This window comes from Aptenodytes forsteri, unplaced genomic scaffold (assembly GCF_000699145.1).
Source record: "Aptenodytes forsteri isolate BGI_AS27 unplaced genomic scaffold, ASM69914v1 Scaffold55, whole genome shotgun sequence".
Taxonomy (NCBI): domain Eukaryota; kingdom Metazoa; phylum Chordata; class Aves; order Sphenisciformes; family Spheniscidae; genus Aptenodytes; species Aptenodytes forsteri.
The window spans coordinates 10,967,925-10,977,522 of record NW_008796063.1 but is presented as its reverse complement, the minus strand read 5'-3'; the positions used below and the strand labels follow the sequence as shown (position 1 = coordinate 10,977,522).

The window sequence follows — 9,598 nt, the reverse complement described above, 5'->3', positions numbered from 1 at the left end:
CAAAGAGAAAACAGCAGAAAGGGCTGACAGAAATGATTCTGTGAAATACTGTCAAGAATGAGGAATAAAATAATGTAGTGAGATGAGTGATGTTCAGGGTCTGTTAAGCCAGACGGGGGCTGGACTGTGGGAATGAGCTTTGTCCTGGATTTGCTGCTAAAATCATGGTACATTGTTTTCCAGGTTGGCAGGTTGCTTCAACTTCTGCTGGGACATACCTGGTAAGGCAAACTTGCATGTTTAAAATATGTGTCATCCATGTCTTTACTTGCAAAGCGTGTGTGGGTTGGTGGTCAGTGTGGGCCCCTTCCTGATAGCGGTGCGTTGATGGGAATCAATTGCTACAAGCCAGATCCAGTGTGTCTTGAGCATGGAGGTGGATGGTAAGTGTCCTTCCCCTTCTTGCCTCCCAAGCAGTGAGTGGAGTGGGGATAGCTTCTCCAGGTCTTTGCAGGGCTTCAGTGCAAGCACATCACCAGGCAGTTCAATGAAGGTGACACCCACCAACTACACTCAGATCATCAGAACAGTCCATCCCACTGGCCCTCATGCTTGAGTGATGGGAGGACTCGCATAACCCTGAACTTCCCAGCTGTTTGAAGTACAGAGCTGGTACTGATATGGATGTTGCAGATGGCAACTACCTAGCATGGCAAGATGCAAGCTCTGGGTCCTAGGCACTTGTGTGTTTTCAGGCCAGATCTAAGCACAAATGGTTGCAGCTAACATGCTTGTCTGTATGCAATGATCACAAATAATGTTGTGCTACCATTGTAACTGCATGATAAGATCATCTCTCTTCTCTCTTTCTCCCGGCACAGTGCTCCAGCTCCACTGTCAATGGTGAGTTTCTTTTCAAGTAATCTCCATAAGGAAGATTCAGACATGGTTCTGTATACATATTCCTATCACAGTTCCTTTATCTTTGTCTCTCTCTCTTTTGGGGGGAATCAGAATCTGCCGTGTGTGCTTCAGTGAAAAGGTATGTGAACCATCAGCAAATTATCTTGGCAGCATTTTCCTTGGGAGTGATACTGGTTTGTTGGGGATGTCACTTTGGGTAGCAGGAAGCCTCTGAAACCAGGTGTAGCATCTTTCTCCCCACGAAGTCCCAGGGTTGCCTGTGGGCAGGGAGGGCTCTAGTTGTGCTCATTGAAACAGTGAAGGGAAAATGCCTTCCTGGTGCTCTGTGTCTGTGCAGGACAAAAAAAGGCAGGGCAAGTCCCTGGTGTGTCAGCCAGCCTGATGCGGTGGGGATTTACTGCTCTGAGAGCCTTGCCATTGGTGCTGAGCTTAGCTTGGCTAGTGGTAGGGGCCTAAGACTCAAACAGGTCCGCTTCAAGCCTTCATTGAACTTGATTTCTACCTAAGGGTCAACAATTTACAAGTACCCTCTCCCTGCTCCCGAATGGTGCCAGCAAATAATTCTCATCATCTGTGTTGTTTGTTTGTTCCTCTGTATTTGTTATGTGGGCTGTGCCTCGTTGTTACGGCTGCCTGGCATTGCTCCTGCTCCTTAATGCGTGGGCTGGACCCCTTTACGCAAGAGTAGCTAATAGTTGTCCCTACTGCAGGTGAACAAAACTTCAGTGAATAAAAGCCTGTCGTCAGGGCCATTCATACCCCTTTCACTGACTGCCTAGGCTCGGGCAGCTGCATTCCATGCCTGCGTTTGCAGACATATTGCTGACGGAGTGCCAGCTCCCAGCCAGTTCTGCCCCGAGCTGCTGGAGGTCTGGGGCAGCTGGCATGGAGGTGATGTCTTTGCTTTTTCCCCACCAGTGTCAGCCACGAGATGCTTGTTGAGATAGCCCGCGTCCAGGCTTCCCCCTGCAGCCTCACTTTTGGTCAATACGCCTGTGCACAGGTAACAGCAGTCCCCTTCTTTTCATGAGCTAGTGTTTTGTTTTCATTGACAATAGTGTAATTTCTATCTTAAAAGGAGTCCCACTGTTAGCTGTGAATGGAGTGGCCAAAGCCTTCTGCAGGCTTGGGGTCTGGGTTGTCGATGTTTCCCTCACAACGCTGAGAGAAGAGATGGGGTCAAGCACACAGGGACACAGGGACCATCCAGAGCACTGAGCTGTGGCAGCGTCACCTTCCCAGGCAACACGTGCTCTGCGTCATGAGGCTCAGGAGCGGCTACACCACCATGGAGGCCTGTCTTTTCCAAACCTCTCAAATGAGAGAGTGGGACAAAGGAGATTTCCAAAACAAATTGGCTCTTAAAAACTGGCATCATAGTGTTGAAACAAATCTCTGCATGAGAGTAACCCTGGTCCATTGGGGTAAACCACTTCTGAGCACAATAAAAAGCGGTTGCAGCGTGGAAAACATCATCTGGAATATTTCAGGTTTACTTCCCTTCCTGCTTTTGTCATTATCTCTAAGTTGCTGTGCTGCCACTAATTGCAATTGAATTGACAAAGATTTGTATTTTCCCATAAATGTTTCTAACAAAAAGATGTAATTTCTTCAGGTATTTGTTGGTGGGGTTTTTTGGGAGTTTTTTCATTGAAAAATGTTTCTGGAATGAGGAAGTTTCTTATGGAAGTTTCCACTTTGATCAAATGGCCATTGGGGTTTTTTTTGGTGGGAAATCATTTTGAATAAAGTTTTTTAAAGCCACTCTTTGCTTGGGGGGAGCACAGATTAGGTAACAGAAGGATCCAGCATTTGGAACTGGGTAAGTTTAGGCTTGCTTCAAGTCAGTGTAAGTTGGACTTTCTTCTGACTCTTCTGTCAACAGGTTTCATCACCTTGCGGTGCTGAATGCTCATGTGTAGGTGAGCTAGTGACGCAGACCTGAAGGAGATTGCATACTGCAGCATCTCTAAATACGACATGCCTTTTATTATCTCTATATGGATTTCCCTTTTTTTTTTTCAGAGTGCTTGGCTCCAGGACCTTCAGGATGATTTCCTCATATCCTTATATTCTTGCCTTACCCCTAAAACTGCCAGTGCTATGGATCCGGAATACTCTGTTCTGTTCTTTTCCAAATATGATGCCAAGAAGCTTCTAGCTGCTCTGACTATGTTCAGCCAGCAGGTGGGTATCACATATCCAACTGTTTGTTCACCTGTAACATTAATGCCAGTGGAAGGCATTAATTAACATTACCAGAGAAAGGATTATTGCTAGGGGTGATTCTGTTCATAATGTTCAGATTCACATGGATTTCTGTTAATGTTTGATTAGAAGTCCATATTCACTTGAATTCATGTGTTTCTTCGTGTCTCTTGCCTGCAGTTTTCTCGTGTGCCTCTTTCTCTTGAGTGGAACATGATCTTCATTAATGGCCTGTGGGAGAAGATGTTGCAAGTACCTGATATTGACAGCCCACCCGTTTTGTTTCAGTGGGTCCACGAGGGGCTTCAGCCGTTCCTGGTTGAGCCCAAGGTCTTTTCTTGCCTCCGTGCCAAAAACATACTGTGTGAGACATTTCGGATGATGTAAGTGCTGAACACAAACATTGTTTCAGTCCTGTGTTGCTGAGATAGGAAAGGGGCCCTTACTCCAGCCTCCCAAAGCAAGGGGCTAAACCCTGTAAGCGCTGTGAACTGATGGAGGCCCAGGCGGGGTCTCTGAGAAGCTCTCTCCAAGGCTTCGTAACACACCTCCTGACCCTGCAACTGGTCCTCTCCATCAGTCAATGCATGTGTAATGGCCCTGCTAGCACTGCGTTTCCAAAGCAGTACCGCAGGGTTGGCAGTGCAGCCCCCAGATGATTGTGGGGGCTGTTGTGAAGGGAAGTCACACTGGTAGCTTTGAAAAGGGATGTGATTGATAATATCAGTCTTCAAGTAACAGCCATTTCTGTGAGAATCCAACCCTGTCAGGTCTGACTTCATCTGTGTTTGAGATGTCTGCCTTTCTTATCCATCTTCAGAGTCGCTGCCCTGAATGGCATATATTCTGACCTTCCAGTGGAAGAACAGAGGAATCTTTACACCGGGATCAAACACTATCTCATCCAGGATGGTAAATGACTTGATTTTCTTTAAGAAGCAACAGAATGCTTTAAGCCACTGATGTTTGCTCTACATTAGCTGCAATCCATTATGGGGCTGAGGCTTCACAGACTTTTTTGTGAATTTGTGTTGCCTCTTCAATGGAAATAGGCTGGGAATATGACAGCCATAAGTGGTATCAGGAGTCATTTCCCTGGCTGAGGGCTTTATTAATCCAAGATTTTTATAAATCAGCACAGTCAATCCTATGCTGACTTACCTCCTGTGCAAATGGCATTTACTGCTTTTGTTGTGAAAGAGCGGTGCAGGGTTTGGTTCTGAGAGCTAAAGAATTCAGCTCAGAAGTTAGCTCAGAAAGGGGACCCAGGTAAGACACTCCCCTGTCTCCGGGCAGTAGCTTGCATGCAAAGATTTAACGTCCTGCAAACAGTTTTTTGGCAGATTTGAAGGGAGGAAGAGAGAGACTGGTGATGAAATATTTGGAGGGCTGTGAAAGAATGAGGCATCTGTCCTGTCCCCTGTAATCTGAATGCACACACGCGGATTTGAGGATAATGTGTGATCAGAGGCACTTAGGGAGCTCTCTGCTGACTGAGTTCTCTGATAGACTGAAGCCTGTTCTGCATTTGGAAATCTCCAATCTCTACTGATTTCCTGATACAGTGCAAGTCTGTAGTTTCATGGTGTCTGCCTGTTTTGCAGGGTCAAACCAGAAATGCTACAGTGCAGCCGTTCCAGGTCTGAATTCCACTGCTTGGTTTGAAAATTATCTTGGATCCTTTTTGGAGCATGCTACTGTTGGAGACCTGCAGCTTTTTGGTGATGAACCAACAGTAAGTGCAGGCTTGTCATGGTGATGAAGAGCCTGCAGTGTGCAAAATACTCTGTGCCTGGGAGGTCGCCTTCCTGCCCTGACCAAAATTCACAGAGATGCTGCTAGCAGGAACATTTCTCTTGTTTATTTATGGTGAACAGTCACTTCAGTTCTTAATTTTTCCCCCATCGTGATTTCTTGTGATAAGAGGCACTTGCACAGAAGTTGGTTTCACATAGGTAATTCTGCAGAGAGCAAACTGGATTCAATAGGAGGAGCAAACCCAAACTTTATTTTAAGACTGGACTGATGTCTGGGCCTGGTTTAGTGAATGACTGTATGAGGCCTGCATGTGTGAGCGGTGCTGTAGGGGCAGGGCCACGTCCTTTAGCAGCTCTCCCACCTTTGTGCCTTACAGCAGTCATAGAGTGAGAAGCTTACCATGCCCTTGGAGTGCAAAGGTAAATAAAACAAGGTCCCAGTGTATGACTTGAAAACAAAAAATAAATTTCCTTACAACTTTAAAGCCAGGTGAAAAAACCCTTATTGCTTGAAGTGAGGTTTGTTCAAACTGCCCCAAGTGACTGTCAGGATTAAAGCATCCATCTAAATTATTTTGGTTTTTTTTTTTTCCCATTTCAACACCCTCAGCTTCAAAAATTTGCCAGGGATCCAGTCAATATACAGATGATCAGCAACCTCACCTTGCTCTGGGAGACGGCTGTGTACTATACCTCGCTACTGACCTCTGGACCTGATTTTCCCTTATCAAGGTACAGGACCTGACCTGACTTCCTACTTGACTTATGGTTTAGCATGGCACCCTGACTTAGCAAAAGTTTGCTGAGTGGTGATTCTGATGGCTGCTTCCATGAAACCTTTAAAGCATTTTTCTGTTCCTCAAATAATTGCATTGCACTTCATCTTGGGGAGGGACAGACCACAAGTTCCAAATCTTGGGAAATGACTGTCATGCAGCGCCAGCCGCCAACTAATGACCAACAGCGCATCGTGCATGTTTTTGCAGTTTTGCATGATGGAGCAGTGCTCTCTGTAAACAGGAGCATCAGCATTGTCAGAGCTAAAATGAATCAGGAGAAACATGCACTGGAAAAGAGCGTCCTTTGGACAAAGAGGAAAGATCTGACAGAGCCACTGTCTATCATACTGGCAACCTCTTCTCCTTGTCTTCCACCTGCAGTCTCCCAGACAGATTTGTTTGCTACTTGAGCCCCTCGGCAGTGAGCAACCTGAGCAGAGATGACGCTTTGAGCTTGGCCCAGAGGATCAGTAAGAACTGCCCATTGAACCTGACACACAGAGGAATAACTAGAGAGAGGGCTCCCTCCTCCCTGACAACAGAGGAACTGCAGGTAATCTCCTGTCCAGCCCCACAACTCAATTCTTCATTCACCTAGGCAAAATTTGTGAGGGTTGAGGATTCAACTCTCATGCCTCCTCTTGTGTACACTCCTGTAGGTCACCTTTCTTTTCTTATTGTGGCATCTGCCTGGTGTTTCATAATCTGAAAATTCTCTGGGTGGAGGCAGTCCATCAACAGGCCTCATCACACAAGTTTGAGGCAGAAAGTCCAGTGATTTAAGACATCCAAAGGCTGTAGGATCCAGTAGGCTCATGTCATTGCTCCTCCGACTTTCTTTTCTGTCTGTGTGGGACCTTTTCAGGTTGCATCCTCTTTGGTGAGAAAGTTTGAGCATTTCCCTCCTGCAATCCTGCATGCGTTGGGCCAGGCTGCAGTTGGGCTGTCCATATCGGACATCGAAAACGGCATCAGTGATAAAGACCTTGAAGCATCTATTCCTGCCCTGGGTGAAGTTCGCGGCTGGAATGCTGAGCAGTCCAGCACTATTGTCAACAAACTGCTCAGCTCCGGCTATCAGGTACAAAGGATAGTGTCCACAAATGCACCTCACACCCAGTATAGCTAGCTGCCAGCAAATGGTGTTTGGCCCTTCATGTACTGATGCCTGCATGCATTACCTTTCAGATCCTGGATGGACAGAGCCTGGCAAAGCTAGGGAGCTTGGTGGCTGGCCTCAACAGCAGCACGCTTCGAAGTCTGTCTCCAGAAGTGATCTTGGAAGCCATTAAGTTGCCTGAGTTTGTTCAGCAAATGGTGACCCTGCCCTCTGCTCTGAAAAGGACATTTGTGGAAAAGGTGAAGTTGTTTTTCTCTTCAGGCGTCATAAATTAGCAAAGCTCCAGTGACTCATAGCTAAGAACACTGGTTACCTGGGGCCAGGCATTGACACACACGCACCTGCACACCCAGACGGCATTCCCTTGGGGGTGTTTGTCATTGCTAAACAGAGTGTGCAGCAGGACAAGCATCTCAAGTCCCTATCACCGTGTCTGTGTAGATGTCCTTGGCTGCCAGCCAGCGTGTCAGCTGCCAACCAGTGTGTCCTGCTGAGCCTTTTGTGGACGAGGGCAGAAGAGACAGTTGTTTTATGGCGTGGTCCTAGAAACTACTCCCCACTGACTTGAAAAGATGCTCCCAGAGAAAGGATATTGTCATGGTTTGGAGCGAGAACATATGAGAAGTGAGGGTGGCTTAGAAAATCCTTTTTAGGGTAGACCGATCCTTCAGCAATGCGCTATTTCACTGCCCCCATGTGATTGTATAGGATTTGGACACCTCTCTGCCTTTTTTCTTGCCATGACTTTAGCCTTCAAATTGCCTGTGTAGCATTCAATTTTGTTGTTATTCATCCTCCCTCTAGTAGGAAAGACTCTGATCTGTGTTTGGCACCAGAGGCCCTGCCTATAGCATGTCCTGGGGCAATAAGGCTGCCAGGGCTCTGTGTGAAGCGTTAGGTGGATCTCATTCACCACAGGATTGTTCTGCAGTGTGCCTTTGGCAAGTTGAGACATTGTTTGGGTTGGCAGAGAGGAAAGATGTGTCCCTCCTTTCTGTCAGGTTAAACATTTTTAGGGCATAAGGCCAGGAGGTAGGAAACTGATAAGAGACTGAATTGTTCCCATTCATCAGGAACCCCAGGTATTAGCTCCAAGCAGCTCTCCTAGTCTGATGAATATGTCAAACGGGAAATATTTCATAGTGTTAGGTCTCTGAGAAATGCCCAGATGATCAGCAGGGGAATTTGCCTGGCTTCTTTCCAGTTCGTCATTTCTTCTCCGGCAATTGTTTATTTTAGCCAGAGTGTTTGATACTTTTCTTTCTTAATAGATTTCATCCAGTGTAGGCCACCCTGCTGACCTGGTTAAATATATCCCTGATGCTCTGGCCAGCTACATTCCAAAATCATTGCTTGTTTTTGGGGAAGAGAAGCCCAGTATTCAGGATCTCAACAGTAAAATGTGGACCCGAGAACAGGTAATATGCTAGCAGCTTGTGTCCTTCTTATCCCTCGGTGTCAGCCTTGGACTCTAGAGAGCTGTAAGTCCGCTCTGCATATCTGTCTGAAAATGCAGGTGAATGTTGCAGAAGAGCATGGTAAACCATTGACACTCTGGCTTTGCTTCACAGGCTGCCATGTTTTTCAGTGATGTGATAAAGACAGAGCCTGACTTCAGCAGGTAGCGTTTTTCTTCTCTCCTTCCATTTTCCATGTTTGTGTTTGCTTTGATGGCAATTTCTGTGTTACCTTTGGTATGTATGGCATGGTTCCCATGACAGATGGGAAATATCATGCAAACCCAAACACAGGCATGTAGCATCAAGATTTACCAGGGTGTCAGCTGCAAAATATGCCCATAAGCCACACTCACTTTCTAAAATGATGCTGCTGGCTCAGACTGCACCTGGAACCTTGCTTCTGACTGCCTCTGTGGAAGGCGTTTCTGATCGGAGAATGTGTCAGTCTTCCACACTGCTATTCCAGGGATTAAATTTAGTGGGGCTGATAGATACGAGAGCTGACAAAAGACATATGAGATGAAAAATTCTGAAAACCATGATGTATATCTGGAAAAACAATGGAGTCAACATCAGTGTCCTGCTGATTTCACAATAGAAGCTTTTCCATATAGAAAGCAATTAAAGTTTTAAGGACTCCTCCCTGAGCTCTCCCAGGCTGTGCAAACTATGTTCAGTGATAAGGATCTGCACAACTCCATTTCACTTTCAACATGTGGTATGTACTGAAAACACAGGGAGGAGACTGATCTTGTAAATCAGGATACAGCAGTACTACTTGGGGTGGAGGTCCCTGCATTTCTACTTCCAGTACGAGTCTCTAGATTATGTTTATTTGACCAGTGATGGCTTCTTGATCTCCCATATAGGTCAAGACTAGCAATTTTGAGGGGGTGGAGTTTGGAGAGCATTAAGGTTTGAGAACGGGGGAGGTTTATGCTTGCTGTATTTGTCATTACATATGTGGGAGATCAGCACTGAATTTTCTCCTGAAGTCCTTGCCCCTCCGATTTGCTTTCTGTAAATGTTCAGGCTTTCCCAGTCAGTCCTCCAAGGCTTCACATGTGCAGCTGCCAATGAGATGGAAGCAGAAAGATTTCAGGAGCTGGCCAAAGTCATGAAGAAGAAAAATGTCAAGCTAGAAGAAGACCAGGTCAGTTCCCATATTTCGAAATGCTGTGTTTGATGTTGTCATGAAGATAGCAATGAGGATTGTTCAGCAAGAACAAAAACACTTTCAGCTTAAGGGAATAGAACAAATATAACTGGTCCTGGGTCTCCATCCCACAGTTCTGAATTTTCCAGAAGAGAGGAGAAGTCAAAACCCAGTTGGCTAGGTTCCTCAGGAACCAAAACCTCTGATTTCTGTCTTTTTCTCCTCCCGCGACCCCCCCCACCCCACCCCCCCAC

The 9,598-nt window shown here is 46.2% G+C and overlaps 1 protein-coding gene across 1 annotated transcript in view; it reads left to right on the top strand.

Annotated features, from left to right (window-relative positions):
* The first annotated feature begins 370 nt into the window (after positions 1–370).
* LOC103905029 (mesothelin) overlaps positions 371–9,598 on the top strand; it is an 18,032-nt gene continuing 8,804 nt past the window's right edge. Inside the window, exons 1-8 of the mRNA XM_019473956.1 lie at positions 371–383; positions 955–982; positions 5,990–6,161; positions 6,474–6,689; positions 6,797–6,967; positions 8,000–8,146; positions 8,300–8,349; positions 9,221–9,341. Coding sequence (XP_019329501.1) covers positions 371–383; positions 955–982; positions 5,990–6,161; positions 6,474–6,689; positions 6,797–6,967; positions 8,000–8,146; positions 8,300–8,349; positions 9,221–9,341 — 918 coding nt within the window. The remainder of the gene's footprint in view (positions 384–954; positions 983–5,989; positions 6,162–6,473; positions 6,690–6,796; positions 6,968–7,999; positions 8,147–8,299; positions 8,350–9,220; positions 9,342–9,598) is intronic.